Raw genomic sequence first — 18,811 nt, 5'->3', positions numbered from 1 at the left:
TTTTTTTAAAGCGACCAGTTTATCTGAGGATATAATTAGAAAATCACTAATTGTCATATTCTGATGGTCAAGGAACTTCATTTAATGTTTTTCGTTGCTTAACTGTCATTAATAAAATTTGGTAACAAACGAGTCACACAACCACACGTTGGAAGAAATTATGGCTCTACTGTGTCGCAAGCGGAAACTTTGATGCTAAGGATATTTCTGTTAAGTAATAATACTGCTGTCTATGATATTGCGTTATGTGTGATATAATATATTTTTGATGCATATGTCTTTAGGTATAATATCGTAGATAATAAAGTGGGCTGAAAAGTTAGCGGATTTGAAAATAGAAGACGTGGAGAAACTACTTGAGGATCATAAAAATGAACTCAACAAGAAGGAACCGGAACAACTTCAGAAGTTTAGAAACGTTTCAAAATGTAGGCAACAACAGATTTTATTAGACAACTTTTGAATGGAATGGTAGCCCAGTGATTCTCAGGCATAGAAACCATGCTGTACAAAGTGGTTTCCTGATGTTTATAAGGAAGAAATGCCTCATTCAAAAAGTAACGTCTCTTTCCTTTCTTTTCCTGATAACTTTCCATTTACACCCTCTACTCTTCTTTGTATTGTCTGGTAACATTAATAAGTTCTTGTTTTATTTTACTTGTCTGATTTTGTGTTTATCATTTTTGTCTCAGATTTAATGTTTTCTTATTAGCTTCGTATTATAAATATGTGCACATAGTGTTGCAAAATTTAAATAAGCAATTATTTGTGAACCAGGAATGGATTTATTCATTAAACATTAGTTAATACGAGCAAAATTGTTTGTGTTATGGACATTTCAGACGCCAAACGGCCTTCAGGAATTAATTATATTCGTGAGCTGACGTTTTAGTGTTCAGAGTTTTGGTAAAAAGTATATCTATATACACAGTTCGGTATGCTCAACTTTATATTAAAATCCATTTAAACCTTTTTTTAATATTAAATAACTGAAAATTGTAAATATGATTTTTAAAATTTATTATAAACTGTATTGCTTCTCTAAATATCTGAATATAAAATATGTTCACTGAGTAAATGCTGAGAAAACTATAAAAAATTTCAAATAAAAGAATTACTTCCCATTTGTGTTAGAAGAAAAATTTAATGTACATCTATAATATACAAACATTCGCACATTGATATAAAATCGCATAAGATTAAAATATACATGTCTATAAGAAAAAGATTAAATAAAACAAGGTTTGAAAAATATTTTTACGATATTTACAAAACTTTTAAAGGAGATCCTAAAAAATTAAAATAAACGAAACATGCATAAAACATATAATTTAGAAATTTGTCTGAGAGTACAGCTTTGACCATCATTACTGCAGTTTTCAATAGCTAATTACTTTCTTTGTAATTAACTAGCTTTTGACTGTTGGCAAAGTATTCATACTCCATTTTGTTAATTATTTTGACTCAAAAACTATAGATTTATCCGAAGATAAGGGGTTTAGGCAATTTCCCCTAAATTTGCTTATACACATAAAGCGGCAGACGTTTACTTCTATTTATAGTATGAAGAATCTCAGAAAACACTTGGAATGTATTTATCTACATTTTATTTCATTGTTAACAAAATGTAAGAACCATCTGATTAAAATATCTGGTCCATTTTTAGAAGCTTTTCTTTCAAAAATTCTTTTTATGCTTACTATATTAAAACTCATCAGTCATTTCAATTATCAATATTGCTTTGCAACATTTTCAAGAACTTTTATTTCTTTTAAAGATGTAAAAAAGCTTTCATCATAATTCACAGGATCTGTGATTATCTGCTGTTTCGAAAACTAAGATCCGATGTAAGGAAATTGAAAAATGATTTATATTTTTCATGATTAAATATGTAAACCAGCCGTGAATTTTTAATATTTCTAATTTATAGTGCAGTCGGAATTGAAACTATGACGAAAGAATATTTGTCAAAAATATGCTTCCGTGATCCTTTTTCAGTAAGATGGACTTCTCATAAAATTTTATTCCTAGAGTTTCTATTTCTCTTCTGAATTCTGTCCTCCACTATTAGGATCCTTAGGATATATTTTCTTACAATAACAGAGTAGACTTTGGAAGTAGATGATATTCGAAATGGCGAGGAGTGCCTAGATACTCTATAATGAGAAGACAAGTATTCCAATCAATGAAATGCTGTTTTCAAAGATAATTGTGAACTTCCGAAAAAACCTTTAAAGCGACAATTATATGCCAAATTTATATTAAAATTTTCACATTTTAGTAATATTTTATTAAATAAGTAAAAATATTTAACAGTTTAAGTTCAAAGTTTTGTAATTACTAACTGATTAGTAAACATAATGTACCAAAAGTTACATAAAAATAACAGCTAACATCAGCAAATAATTTCTTTAATACGACTGGGAAATATTTTATAATTTAAGAAAATTAATAAATTTTTAATTTTGCTTATAAAATTCTACTCTAAGAACAGTGAAAACAAGTAAACTATTACATTCAAATTTATTATATCCAATTGCATTTTTATTTCTTGCAATACCAAGTGTATACTTATAAACCGTAATGGAATAAATACCTCTTGAGCGCATGTATCAAAATAAACCATGAAAAAAGAAAAAAATCTGAAAGGGTTGAGATTCAGATTTTAACGATCGCCCAGAACGGTTCTTATAATGCTTAATAGGGTTTATCAGTAGAGATTGTCAATAGACAAAGCCCTGGAGGAGTAGCGAAACGTATTTGAAAATAGGAAAAACATGTAATTTAATTCTATAAAAATATTTAATGCTTTTAACTAGATATACCATGAATTTAATGCATTTTTATTTACAACAGTCCGATTTAAAAGTAAAAAGAAATAAATCTACAGCATTTAAATAGTTTAGCTAGTTAATAAATAACAGGCATTATTAAATATGATATAATGATATCTTACGTTTTTCTAAATGGCAACAGACTCGAATTAAAGCGAAACAACGCAAAATCGTGTTTCGAGACTAATATCCCTTGTGGGCTAATAACTGAGTAATCTTTCGTAGGCTTATTAATTGTAACGCACAGAACTGAAATTAATGTACTATTTTTTAATGCTAGATATGTTAGTATAAACTGGAAGGAAATGAACTTCCTCGGACAAACAGATACTCTTTGTCAAATTTTCCGTAGAACAGAAAATTAGACTGGAAATTTAGGATAAAAAGTATATTTTTCCATAGATAAACTTAAGAATCATTCATTTTATAAGCAGGTATACCTACAAAAATTTATTATCAGTCAGGTATACCTCTAAAATGCTGGGGTAAAGTGGTAGACAAGACTAATCTGTAGATGCAGTATTTATTTTATTAAGAAACTAATTATTTAATAAAAACATTGCAACTTCTGTGAACTGATCATACAGCAAAAATATTTACAGAATTGCAGTCTTATTCCTTTCTGCGAATAACTAATGCATACAAGTTCCTGAAATATATGCCTTTTAGTTACTTGCAGAAAGCATATTCATAAATTATGCGAAATTAAATAAAATAAAATCCAATACCAACTTCAAAGTGTTCTCTCAGGAACATTTCCTCAGACTTGAGAAACTGGTGGTGGAATAAGAATTCCTGACATACCAATTAGAGGATGAGGAAAGGGCGTGAGCGAGGAAACTTTCTTTTTAAGTGGATAAACTACATCACAGGAGCAAACGCATTCATTAATCTCAGTGCTAAACCCTCCAATAACATACGTCTGAGAACCTGCCGATAAGATTAGTAGTATATAGAAAACACATTCATATAAACAAAAGAAATTAATAATTTAAGTACTAATTAAAAAGAAAAACCCAAGCAATAAACTAAAACATATTACGAATTTATGCATTAAGTACAATCTACAGGCAACTTTGAAAATAGTTTACACCAAGGATTTTCACTGATTTTTAGACGGCAATGCTGGCGCTTTAACATGAATAAAGAATTTAATACTAGTAATGCCATCTTATGTAAATCCCTCAACACTTATTTGTATACCAAATATATATATATATATATATATATTGTGGGGGTTAATGTGCATATATATGTATACTTTATGGGTGTTTATATGCATATATATGTACACTTTATGGGTTTTTATATGCATATATATATAATCAAAATAATGAAATGAATATAACTCCTGTTAATAGTGCTAAGTTAGCCCAAAATTAGGAAATTTTCCATGCGTACCAAACAGACTAGAAGAGAAACACGCTAATGTGACAATCAATATCGTAAAAAAACAACCTTGTATTTAGCGTAAGTATAATGAAACAATCGATTTCGAGGGCAGCTAAAGGTCCCTCCTCATCAGGAGAAAGAAATACATAGAAAGAAGAAAATAGGAGAAGGAGTCACAGAAACACGTGGTCTTTATCAGCACTGCACGTGGTTATAACTAGATTTTTAATCAGAGTTGCACTGGCCGCCTACTTTTACTGAGCCAGGCTATCTGATCAAGCATAAAGAAATATTAGCGAAGTTAAACTAGGGAGCGAGGGGCAAATGCACCTTACGCTCAAAATCTGAACTTCAAATAATGGAAAGCAACCACTGAACGGATTTTTATACCCTCTGGTAGTACCAAACGCGAGGAGGTAACGCCATCTATCGGCAAAAATAACTGAATTAAGATAGTAGAATTTTAAAGGCATTAGGAAGGACTGGATTGGACTTCAAATCATTAACTAAACTTCCTAAATCTTTGTGAATGTGAAAAGCCTCAAGAAAATCCAATTCACCTATGGAAGAAGCCTTTTGGATGATTTTTGCAGACCCAAAATCAAAATTACGGTTAAAAGTCCAACTATGATACGCTATTGAAGACTTGTTAATTTCGCCTTTTTTGACATAAGATTCATGTTCCTTGATACGAAACTTCAACGCTCTTTTTCTTTGGCCAATATATCTTAAACCACACTGACACGATATACTATAAATTCCCCAAGAATTCGAGACAGAAACGCAATCTTTTAGAATCGAAGGGTGAATTTTATTAATAGGGGAGAAACCGACTTGAAAATTGAATTTCTGGAGAATCCGTGCAATTTTATAGCTAACAGAAGGATAAAATGGAAGCACGACAAGGTCATTAATATTATTTCTAACAGTGGAATGTCTTCTTTGATGGGAATCTGAAAATTTTTTAACGGCTTTATCAATAATCACGGGAGAAAATCCACGGTCAATCGCAACTGCTCTCAAATAATTAAGTTCATTGGTAAGCAAAGATTCAGAGGAACAAACTTTAAGCGCGCGGAAAACATAATAGTAAAAAGAAGCCATTTTTTGCTTAACAGGGTGGCATGACTTGGCATGGGGTGGTAAACAAACTGCAAAGGGTTTACGGTACACAGTGGTGCTAAAATCGGTTTCATTGAGGATTATAAGAATATCGAGGAAGGGGAGGGAGTTGTTGGATTCAGTTTCAAGAGCGAATTGGATGGCTGGATCAATTGAATTCATAATAGATAGAATCTCGGATAAATCCTCTTTATAACCGTCAAAGAGTGCGAAAGTGTCGTCAACATACCAAATCCAAAGACGAAAAGATAATTTATCAAATAATTTCATCTCAAAATAGTGCATATAAATGTCAGCAAGTACCGGACTGAGAGGATTACCCATAGCCAATCCTTCAACTTGACGAAAATATGCATTTTGGAAAACAAAGTGGGTTTGACTGAGAGAAACTTTAGTAAGCGAAACCAACTCATTAATTTCAGTATGTGTGAAGTGAAATTCCCGAAGCCTAGTTTCAAGACAATTTAGTGCTCCTTCGACCGGAACATTAGTAAACAGTGATTTGACATCAAATGAAACTATAATGGAACGAAGTGGAGAAATATTTTTAAGTTTATCAATGACTTCAACAGAATTTTTTTACAGTGTGAATATTGTTAGCAAGTAGATGAGAAAATCAGGAAACTAAATATTTGGCCAAAGGATATGAAGCGGTACCTATGTTGGAAACAATTGGTCGAAAAGGAATACCGGTTTATGGACTTTTGAAGAGCATAAAGTCTAGCGCAATTAGTAATAGGTGGAATAAGTGATTTCTTCAACTGAATTGGCAGAATGTGGGAACATTTAATAGCACATTTTACTTTCGTGAGGTCCAAAGTTGAAGGATCTTTAGGGATCGAGCAGTATGGGCCTTCATTTATCAATTTAGAGACTTCAGTAATATATGTGTGTTTGTCCATAACAACGATCTGTCCGCCCTTATCAGCTTTAGAGGTAATGATATTAGTATCAGAATGAATTTCACGTAAGATCTCATTTTCCTTTTTGCTAAGATTCGAACCCAAAGATTTGTTGTTAAAATTAACATTATGAGTAATTAGGTAGCGGATTGTATCCTTCTGCGTTTCCGAAATTTTGGAGAATTTAAAGGCTTTCTCTATAGGGGCGATGATTTGAGGAATTGAAGGTTTAGATGTCTTTGAAAAGTTGAAATTATATTTTAATACTTTTAACTGATCCTCCGAAAGATTCCTATTGGAGATATTAACGATGGGGTTAACGTTTACAGTGGGAAGATCAGCTTGTAAGTTACGCCTTAAGCGTACGAAATTCTTGAATCATCTACAGTTTCTACTTAAATGCAAACATCAAAATATCATTCCCAAATTCATACATGTGAAATGTAGCCTTAAAGCTTCCGTTCACGTTTCAAAAATTTTGCATAAATTCAAATTGGCACTTCTTCGTCACATTATAAGGGACACACGCAAAACGTTATCTAAAATTGAATTTGAATTATATTACCTCCATTTAAAAATTGCTAATTCCACTGAAAATTTTTCCTCATTTGAACATACATCCTGGTCTAGATCCGATACCGTTTGTCAACGGCATAAAAATGTGCTTATTTCTAAATTCCTAAAACTCACACACCAGTCGGATAATCTCAACTATCTAGCTGATCTTCCCACTGTAAACATTAACCCCATCGTTAATATCTCCAATAGGAATCTTTCGGAGGATCAGTTAAAAGTATTAAAATATAATTTCAACTTTTCAAAGACATCTAAACCTTCAATTCCTCAAATCATCGCCCCTATAGAGAAAGCCTTTAAATTCTCCAAAATTTCGGAAACGCAGAAGGATACAATCCGCCACCTAATTACTCATAATGTTAATTTTAACAACAAATCTTTGGGTTCGAATCTTAGCAAAAAGGAAAATGAGATCTTACGTGAAATTCATTCTGATACTAATATCATTACCTCTAAAGCTGATAAGGGCGGACAGATCGTTGTTATGGACAAACACACATATATTACTGGAGTCTCTAAATTGATAAATGAAGGCCCATACTGCTCGATCCCTAAAGATCCCTAAAAACTTCGGACCTCACGAAAGTAAAAAGTGCTATTAAATCTTCCCACATTCTGCCAATTCAGTTGAAGAAATCACTTATTCCACCTATTACTAATTGCGCTAGACTTTATGCTCTTCAAAAGTCCACAAACCGGTATTCCTTTTCGACCAATTGTTTCCAACATAGGTACCGCTTCATATCCTTTGGCCAAATATTTAGTTTCCTGATTTTCTCATCTACTTGCTAACAATATTCACACTGTAAAAAAATTCTGTTGAAGTCATTGATAAACTTAAAAATATTTCTCCACTTCGTTCCATTATGGTTTCATTTGATGTCAAATCACTGTTTACTAATGTTCCGGTCGAAGGAGCACTAAATTGTCTTGAAACTAGGCTTCGGGAATTTCACTTCACACATACTGAAATTAATGAGTTGGTTTCGCTTACTAAAGTTTCTCTTACTAAAGTCAAACCCACTTTGTTTTCCAAAATGCATATTTTCGTCAAGTTGAAGGATTGGCTATGGGTAATCCTCTCAGTCCGGTACTTGCTGACATTTATATGCACTATTTTGAGATGGAATTATTTGATAAATTATCTTTTCGTCTTTGGTATGTTGACGACACTTTCGCACTCTTTGACGGTTATAAAGAGGATTTATCCGAGATTCTATCTATTATGAATTCAATTGATCCAGCCATCCAATTCGCTCTTGAAACTGAATCCAACAACTCCCTCCCCTTCCTCGATATTCTTATAATCCGCAATGAAACCGATTTTAGCACCACTGTGTACCGTAAACCCTTTGCAGTTTGTTTACCACCCCATGCCAAGTCATGCCACCCTGTTAAGCAAAAAATGGCTTCTTTTTACTATTATGTTTTCCGCGCGCTTAAAGTTTGTTCCTCTGAATCTTTGCTTACCAATGAACTTAATTATTTGAGAGCAGTTGCGATTGACCGTGGATTTTCTCCCGTGATTATTGATAAAGCCGTTAAAAAATTTTCAGATTCCCATCAAAGAAGACATTCCACTGTTAGAAATAATATTAATGACCTTGTCGTGCTTCCATTTTATCCTTCTGTTAGCTATAAAATTGCACGGATTCTCCAGAAATTCAATTTTCAAGTCGGTTTCTCCCCTATTAATAAAATTCACCCTTCGATTCTAAAAGATTGCGTTTCTGTCTCGAATTCTTGGGGAATTTATAGTATATCGTGTCAGTGTGGTTTAAGATATATTGGCCAAAGAAAAAGAGCGTTGAAGTTTCGTATCAAGGAACATGAATCTTATGTCAAAAAAGGCGAAATTAACAAGTCTTCAATAGCGTATCATAGTTGGACTTTTAACCGTAATTTTGATTTTGGGTCTGCAAAAATCATCCAAAAGGCTTCTTCCATAGGTGAATTGGATTTTCTTGAGGCTTTTCACATTCACAAAGATTTAGCAAGTTTAGTTAATGATTTGAAGTCCAATCCAGTCCTTCCTAATGCCATTAAAATTCTACTATCTTAATTCAGTTATTTTTGCCGATAGATGGCGTTACCTCCTCGCGTTTGGTACTACCAGGGGATATAAAAATCCGTTCAGTGGTTGCTTTCAAGCTAATCATGCAATAGACAAAATGCAAAATTACCTCTATGCCATAGAAGACTGGTGCACAAATTGGCGAGTAAAAATCAATGTTAGTAAGTCACAACTTTTAATTCTTAGCAAAACTAAGAAAAATATTGCTTTTAAAGACCTCTACCTTTTTCAGGAAGCTGTTACTCTGGTCACAAAGGCCAAATACTTAGGAATTATTTTGAACCAAAGGCTCACATGGTCTAATCACATTATTAGTGTCAAGAGCAAAGCCTATGGGCATAATATGCAGATTTCTCCCGGTCATTGGAAAATATTCAAATCTTAGCTTGCGTACCAAAAAACATATATATACCACTTGCATTCGACCGATACTTTGTTATGCTGCTCCTGCTTGGAACACGGTCACTCAAACTCAACTGCATCAATTACAGGTAGTGCAAAATAAATTTCTGCGCATTATTACTGATTCTCACTATCTTATCCGCAATAAACTTTTACACAGAGACTTAAAACTTGAGACGATTCCAGATTACATTAGAAGATCTAATGAAAAATTCTTCAACAAAGCTGTGCATTGTGACTTTGTTAATTACTCCCAAGTTTTTAATTGTGAAATTCTCTTCGAAGATAGAAGCGTCAGACCACTTGCAGCTCACACCTTCATAGGAGGAGACGACAACTTTTTCACTTAGATCCTCAATTGTTAGCTATTTACACTTCCAATGCATCTGATTTTGATTGAAGTTCTTCTGTTGCTTTGTTGAATAATTGTATTTAAATTGTGTTGTATAGTTGTTTTGTATTGTGTTGTATTTAGCACTACTGATTGATGTTGTTTAATTATATTTGAATTTGTCATTGGAACTATTGCTGTAGTGTATCTTCTCGTATTGTTGTCATTGATTTCCATTGTCTTGGGTCCTCCTTGAACGCTATGATCGCTCGTCACATTTTGCGAACTTGTCCGATTGGATTGTCTTGCTCCTTTTGGTACTTCTCTTCTTCCCCTTATCTCCGTTTTCTCATCTGAGATTTTCTCCACGTCCGGATTTATTTATGTCAAGTGCCCTTGGGCTTTAATTTTGGAACCGGCAACATTGCTCTTCGCAATAGCTCGGTCAATTATAGAGTCTAAGTCTAAGCTTTCCATTATTTGAAGTTCAGATTTTGAGCGTAATGTGCATTTGCCCTCGCTTTCTAGTTTAACTTCGCTAATATTTCTTTATGCTTGATCAGATAGCCTGGCTCAGTAAAAGTAGGCGGCCAGTGCAACTCTGATTAAAAATCTAGTTATAACCACGTGCAGTGCTGATAAGGACCACGTGTTTCTGTGACTCCTTCTCCTATTTTCTTCTTTCTATGTATTTCTTTCTCCTGATGAGGAGGGACCTTTAGCTTCCCTCGAAATCGATTGAGTGTTTCATTATACCTACGCTAAATACAAGGTTGTTTTTTTACGATATTAAGCGTACCAAACAGTTACTACAAATCAATTATGCTATTTAAGTACCAATTCCAAAAAGGTTAAAACAGAATGAATTAAAATGATTTTAAAAGGAAAAAGTAATAAAATGAACTTATTTCATTATGTTGATTATAAATTAAATCTTTGCAGCCAAGGCGTAGGATTCTTGTTGTTCTGCATACGATATCTGCACACGAAATGTTTTAATAAGTTTTCTGTTTCCTTAACGGATGATTGTAGGCATACATTTTCAAATAAAGAAATGTTCTAAATGATGCAAGTAATTATGTTCTGCCATTTTTAGATTCAAAAAAATCAATTTTATAAAAATTACGAAAGCTAACTATTTTACTGTCCCTATAATTATATTGAGTAAATGTTTATATTCATTACAAAAAATATCAAAATATAGGGTTTCTGAAACACATCAATTCACCGAGATGTCGTTTTCTAAATGGGAGAATTTTGATATCTTTTTTGATTGTCGTGAGACTAACCCTGATATGTCAGGTTACAAAACATTGGAAATATTTGAGGTTGATTTTTTTCTTTAATGGTACTTTTTAATATTGCCAATCTTTAATGTTGGTTTTTTCCTCTTTAATAGTTCAGTGATATACTTTGGAGATTTATTAGTGCGTAATATTCTTTAATTTATAATTTTGCTCGTATTATGAATGGATTTTTATAAGTAATTTGTAAGCAGTCAAGTGTAAAAAAATGCGTTATTATTACTCTTTTGCAGTTTTATTATTTTAGGCTCAGAATGTAATAATTATAAAAATCTTAAATTAGAAAATATTTTATTTTTAATTATAATTATATTATATTAAGTCAATGTACTCTTTGCCAATACTAAAGCCTACCACTGTTTTCAGGAACACGAATTCTATATGATTCTGTTATTAAGATCATCTTTTTGGAGAAAATTATATTGATCAATACTTTCCCAACAAATCTGAATATTAAGAGTAGTGATTAAAATAGTCATTTAATCTATTAACATCAGACATCTTTTTACAAACTGATATTTCTTTTTGAATTTAACGAATTTTTGATTAAGAAAACTCAAAAATTTCAAAACGAGCAGTAGCAACATTGTAGGGAATAAAACATTTTTTTCTCCAGTGCGCAAAGCAAAACTGTCTATCGGAAATTCTAAAGATGTTCTTTTTAAATATTTTTAACATAATGTGGTGTTAGTCCAAATGCTTTAGAAACCTGTATGTATCTGAAAAAAATCCCGTTTGGGCATAATATGAAAGCTTTCAGATATTTTTACTATTTTTTTAAATTTAATTAAATTTTTAAATTAAAAAATGGCCTAACATGAGTAAATTCATCATTTAAAACATGTATACATTCCGGAGTATTTGTCCACGACCAGCAGTTGTAGAAATAAAGGATACACAAGGAGCTTATCGATATGGGTATATACACTAATTATTAAAAATTATACTAATATTTCATTTTGACGAAAGTGATTACTTCATGTCAAAATGTACGCCTCAAATCGTAGCTCCTTTCTTTCTTTAAATCAAAAGTAGTTTAAAGCAACAACAGCAATACAACAAAAATAAAGAATTCTACTTTTTAAGAAGTATCTCTAGAAACATAGTTTTTCAAAAGGACATGAATGAGTTGTAAAACACCTACTTATTGAAATAATTACTGATGAATGTCTTGGAACAGAAAGTTTTCCTATTTTCTTCCACTTTTGCCTCCGCACGTCCAGCTGAAAGATATCTTTCACAGATGTAGCATGCTGCTTACTTTCCACAAGTCCACCAAATATCCAACCTAGATTTAAATGACTTGAGGCACCACTATATACAGTAGGTTTGGGTAGGTCAGGACCATTCATCCAACTGAAATACATTGAGTAACATAAAAAGTGCTTATTTTAGAATACAATGAGAATATTTATGTAATTGTACAAGTACATTAAGTAATGTAATTGTACATTCCAAAACAATTACTTTGATCAAACTAAATTACTGCAGTACATATGAATTGTGAATTTTAAAATATTATTTATTAAGAGCATTGTTACAAAAATAAGTAGAAGTACAATTATAAATTACCAATATTAAAATTATATAGCTACTTTAATTATTATACTTTAATTACAAGAACATGAATTTTTAAATCTTAATTTCATGTTTTTCCCTGTTTCAGCGTCCATTATGGCGTAACATCATAGCTTTTTTTCTCCTTATATCATTTCAACTCTTATTTTTATTGCTAGATTTTTCAATATTCAGTTTTCTTTCTGTTTTTTTCAATCAACTGAGACTTAAAGAAACATTACAGTTTCAGTTCTTCCATCATAGGTGATCGTGACTTTAATTCAATAATTATAAGAAATCTAGTGTAAATAAATATGAAAAGGAAAATCTTGACGGTAATTTGAAATATTTAAATCAACATATGTGATCTACGGAAAAGTAGGATAGATGGTTTTTTTTTTTTTTTTTTTTTTTTTTTTTGTAAAACTCATTATAGTTAGCTTTTTCATTCAGACTCTCTTATTCTTATAATACCAAAACTTTTCAAATCCTAATTTGGTGTTAATTTATTTCAAAACAATATATACATTAAATTCATTTTATGTCAAAGAAATGACTTAAGAAGCACCCGTATTTTAATAAATTTACAATTTTTTTCTTTTCATTTTGTTCTGCTAATTCATCATTGTTTAACTGAATAAGATACCTGATCACCACCAGTTATATCTCAGCTTTCACTCCTAGCTGTGTAACAAATTGGGCGCATGATTGTTCTCGTATAGCATTGTTCATATATTATATTGCAAATTAAAAAAAGGTTCCCAAATACTTTTAATTCGCTAAGTCCTCAGTGCAGAAAATTCTTCTGTGGCTTCTAATGCCAGAATATAGGCCAAAGTAACAGTTTACAGTGCACAGTTTATACTATACCTTCGTTAAATTCAAAACAAAATTAAAATTATCATTCAGAAAAAAATTCATTTCAGAAATAAATTATAAAAATCTAATTAATTTTAAGTAAATAGATATTTTAGAAACCATATCATTCAGTAAACGAATTTAATGGGAAGACTGCTACGACTCATGGATTATTCATTTTCGTTTAATTATATGAAATTAATTCCTATGATTGAATTTTGTGTTCAATATATTGTCGATAGATAGCTCTATAAACGTACCTTATAACGAAGAAAACTCACATATTTCTGAAAATGCTTTGAATGCATACAAACTTTCATTAACATAATCTCCTTCAACGTTATTTTCAAACTGGTCGATAAAATGGCAGGTGTTTGCTAATGCTCATTCTATTACAACATCAATATTAATGGTCAGATTCTAAAACCACGTAGACTGAGTATCACTTTTAGGAAAATATTGAAATATTCCGCTGTGTCCTTAACAGCCATCCACTGCTCCCCACTCTAACGTGGCATGCAATTTGAGATGAAAAGCATTCCAAGGAAAATATTTCATACAGAACAAAATAAATAAATAAAACAAAACAATTTTAAGAAAGGTTGTAATGGAACTAATTTATTAACTACAATTAATTGTGAACAGTTTTTATGATAAAGGCTTAATTACAGAAAATTAATTTTGATATACCTATTTGACTGAGGATCAAATATTAAAGTACTTGAGGAAATTACTTCTTCATCTTCTTGGCAAGTCATGCCCCCAAAGACATACACTAAATTATTTATAACAGTTACCGCTGCTCCTGCAATAGGATATGGCGAAGATCTGCATACTGTCCAGCAGTTTTCTTGAGGATTATATGCTTCAACAGATGAGATAATACTAAGGGAAGAATTACGCAATCTTAAAAACGAAATTTCACCTCTTAGTAGGTCGACAAATGAGACAAGATTTCCTACAAAAATATCGTGAAATTAATACTAAAAACACATTTAAGTGCAACTCGATACTTCCTTATTATCTGCACCCAATTCACTAATTCACAAACTCGCCAATGAATTGGCGATTTTCTGGAAATACCTGAAGTTCCATTATGGAAAGATAAAGAATGCGCGTATAAAAATATTTATTTATTTATATACGTACAGAGGGTGTTTACACGTTTATAGAACGATTTTGATAAAGAATTAAAGAAAAGCAAATATTTGAGAATAAATATTTTGGCAACAATTTTTTATTTGAAAATGTTATCTGTAACTTTTAAACTTATTCTTCTTCCAAATTGTCGCATGTAAATAAGTTGTCAATTGAATGGCATGTTTTTGCGCTTTCCGAAGAAAAACAGTCCTATTCCATAATTCAAAATTCTTTTAAGTGCATGGTATTAAAATCTCTAATTAAAAAATAAGCATCATTAGTAACCGGAAAGGTAAAAACCATCAAACATTATTTCTACATGGAAAGAAGACTCCAACCGAATACCCAAATTAGAACTCCAACCGAATACTGATTCCAATGTTTCTAAAGTTAAATCATTGGGAACACAGAAACTCCACCGACGACAGTAATCAATTACAGAGTCTTTAAATACATCTGGAGCAACAATAAACAAAATAATAAACCAAGATTTACAACATAAAAAAAATTATAATAATAATAAAAAATAAATAAATAAAAACACGTGATATTTGCCAGCTTTTGCCGAAGCATATGGCTCAACGTAGAACAATTTGTAGAACCCAGTAAGAAAACTATTTAGTCGGATATAAATGGAAATAAATGTGACCCTTGATAAAGCATGCATTTACCTAATTAACGACAACAAAAATGATCCATTTATTATCGAAGACAAAGAGAAAAAAGTAGGAATATGACTGCGTCAATGCAAGGAAAAATTCAGTCAGGAGCTTGTGATTGTCACTGTATTCTCTTACAATGGGAAATTAAACATAAGAAGAATGGGAAAAAGCGTTAAAATCATCTCAACATACTATGAACAGAACGTTTTATGTATGATATTTACAGCAAAAATTCCATTTCTTTGCCCCAATAACTTTCAAAGAATGAAACTTTATCACGCCATATTTCGAAAAGTATGACTGCATTTGTTAGACAAACAAGGACTGACGTAGGTTATTTCAACATACAACTTTTCAACGTTCCAGAGAAATCCCCTTGCAATGTATCTGTGGACTATTTTGCCTATCGTCTTTTGAAGAGAACTCTTTCTAATCGCAACTCTATCGCAACTGATGAACTCCGGAAATCAATACCCCTGGAAATTTTATGAAAAGGCAATCGCATCGTGACTTCCATGCATCGTGATTTTCACGAACTGATAGCATAAAAATCACGACCCAGATTTATTATAGTCCAGAGAAAGGTTTTCAGATAGAACATTAAAAAAATATTCTTTGCATTTTAGACAAAAATTAAACGTCTACGAAATTGTTCTAAAAATATGTAAACACACTTTATATTTATACATTATTATTTTAAGCTCATTATTATTATTATTATTTTATGCTCATTATTATTATTATTATTTTATGCTCATTATTATTATTACTTATTTATTATTAAGCTCATTATTTTATGAATACGTAAGGTATTTCTCCCGCCTTCTTAGCATGCCTTCGTGGTGTGGTGGGCTGCACGCTGGGCGCGTATTCCAGAGGTCCGTGGTTCGATTTCCGGGGAGGGCGTTGCTCATTTTTCATGACTCCTGCTTCCAAAAAATCGTAATATCTCTACAAATGATTTTATGGTTTGTAATACCATCATATTATTCATAAAATAATGAACTTAAAATTAATGAGTGCCATAAAAATTACACAAAAATTGCATTAAAACTTTATGTCGTAAAAGTGCAGAGCAAAATTTATCTAGGTTAGATAAATAATACATAATGTCTGAATCTATTCTACAAATAACAATTACAATTTACATCATACACTTGAAAATTTTGAACTTCCATACATTTTTGTAAGCACTAACTATTCTAGTTTATCAAAAAGAATAGAAAATAAAACAGTTGAATTGCAGAAATGTTATTATTATAAAGTATTTAACATTTATTTATACACAAGATAATTAACCTAAGTGTAGCTATTTATAACAGAAAACCGTACCAGGATAAAAAAGTACTGTCGAGTCAAAAATGTATAAATAAATAAATAAATAATTAAAATAAATTAAATGACAAACTAATAAATAAATAAATTAAAATGACTAACTTTGGTACCTACAGAGCTATTATATTAAATAATGATGTATCATATATGCAAATATTTTTTATGCTGTCTCTTAAAATTTGAAAGAAGAAGAAAGTACAAAAAGTACAGGAAAATTTGAAGATATGCTTTGAACACAGATAAATATTTCAGTCTAAAATTATTTTCGTTACGCAAAAAATTTTAAAATAGATTATAGAATGTTTTAGCAAAAGAAATAGTAAAAAGCAGTAATATTTAACTAGTCTATGTTATATCATGTTAGTCTTGTTATGCTAGTCAATGAATTTTCATGTTAGTCTATGAGTCCCGTGTAGTCTTTTGATAGTTATAATAAGTAGATTATTCCATTATTTAAAAAATTAGAATCTAGATATTATCTGAATTAAATTTAGATCCAGGCAGAAAGCATGTCGATGAAAGGCTGTATTTTGCATAAAAATGAAATTTTCAAACACTGAATCTAATTTACCTACATCAGAAGGTCTGCTTTGAGGGGAACATTATTTTTTTTCGGAGTGGGAAACTACATTTAAGTCTGGTAGATTCTAACGAAAACTTCAGCTGAACTGCAGCTGAAGTCATCTGATCAAAAGAGATCGAAAACATTAATTGTAATTTTCATATAAGTTTAGGAAAAACAACTGAAACATTTCCTTATATTAAATTTAATAACCTTTTATGCATTTTATATTCTACTTGGAATGCATCACATTAAAAAATAAAGGGTGAGGACACCTAAGTACATAGCAAAAGGAGGTACAGGACAAAAAAAAAAGTTCGAGAACCACTGACGAAGAAATTTGCATTTCAGAAAAGACGAGCAATATTCAGGTTACGTTTTGAAATAAAAGCTTTTAGTGAAATGACTTTTGTCAATAGCTTTTGTGTGCCATACACAGCTTCAAATGTTTTTCTTATCAACCCGTATATTGAATTCTGCATCAGAAAATGCATAATTCGATAAACGATAATTCGTTAACGACAATTGCAAGAATAAATAACGTTCGTACTTAATTTCATTTGGAATACGAAATATGATTTTGTATTTTCAAGGGCACATTATACATGTTTTGGCAAAAGAAATAAAAGAAAGCAGTAATATTTAACTTGTCTATGTTATATCATGTTATCAAAGGCACATTAACATGATATAACACTGCCTCAGTTTAAGATTTCATTACCTTGTTATTTAAAATAAGATTCTCTCTAGTTACACTTTTTATACCTAAGAAGTTTTTAAGGAAAAATATACTGATGGATGTATAATTTTGAAATCATTGAAACTTTGAATACATTACTAGGTACAGTTTGCGTAGTTTTTTAATTAAAGCAATTAAATAATAAAAATTTATTCATAAAACTTCATTTAATTTAAATGAGCAAATTTCACAAAATCCATGATCTACTTTAGTGAATCTATGAATATTTATAGAAAAATTTCAAAACATTTCAAACTTTTTAAACTTACTCTTCATTTTCATTTCGACCTCCAAACACATAAATTATACCTCCTACAGCAGCAACAGAATGGAATGCCCGAGGATAATTCATAGGAGTCTTTTTCTGCCATCTTCTTTCTGACAAATTATATATAACAACATCATGGATGATGTGTCGATTATTTACAGATTTCTTAAGATCAATTCCTCCTAGATGAAAATATAGATGTTTCACGATGCATATTAGCATAATAAAAATTGCAATCTTAACGTACTCAAGTCATAATATCAACAAGAAATGTGGAGAAAAATCTATCCCATGAACAGTTATTTAAATTCCATTCATTGCAAATTTTAGCATCTAATAAATGTTTAAAAACAACATCTTAGAACAATTAATTTATTTAAAAATATAATTCAGCAGTGATGTCCCATTTTAAATTTGAGATCAGATAGTAAGAGCAATATCAGATACACAATAAATTTGGGAGGGTTTGCTGGTACCATATTTTGAAAGAAATACTGAAAGACAGATGTAGGCAAGTAATGCATAAGGTATGGAAAAGATAAATGATTTTGTAGGAATCCTCACTTTTATCTATTAACTAAGTGTTGAGGAACTTAGTGAACAGCTAAGCGAATAATTGCTTAAGTTCAATAAAAGAAACGTAAACTCAAGAATGGTTGATTATCCTTTATTTCCAAAATAAAGATTGACAGACGATCCCTTTCTCAGTGCGTACAGCAAAGGCTCCACTTGGGCTTAACTCAAATTTATAAT

General features: G+C 31.0%; 1 protein-coding gene across 1 annotated transcript in view; it reads right to left on the bottom strand.

Annotated features, from left to right (window-relative positions):
- Positions 1–1,142: 1,142 nt before the first annotated feature.
- Positions 1,143–18,811, bottom strand: part of LOC118189188 (beta-scruin-like) — an 88,035-nt gene continuing 70,366 nt past the window's right edge. The window contains exons 17-21 of the mRNA XM_085809752.1: positions 18,060–18,240; positions 14,043–14,237; positions 12,082–12,293; positions 3,567–3,764; positions 1,143–2,156 (exon numbers count right to left, since the gene is read on the bottom strand). Of these exons, the coding sequence (XP_085665878.1) occupies positions 3,595–3,764; positions 12,082–12,293; positions 14,043–14,237; positions 18,060–18,240 (758 nt within the window). The 3' untranslated portion in view covers positions 1,143–2,156; positions 3,567–3,594. The remainder of the gene's footprint in view (positions 2,157–3,566; positions 3,765–12,081; positions 12,294–14,042; positions 14,238–18,059; positions 18,241–18,811) is intronic.

This window comes from Stegodyphus dumicola, chromosome 1 (genome assembly GCF_044657685.1).
Source record: "Stegodyphus dumicola isolate Sdum_Otavi_A_Nest chromosome 1, ASM4465768v1".
NCBI lineage: Eukaryota > Metazoa > Arthropoda > Arachnida > Araneae > Eresidae > Stegodyphus > Stegodyphus dumicola.
Note: the sequence above shows the minus strand (reverse complement) of the source record. Positions and strands in the feature narration are given on the sequence as shown.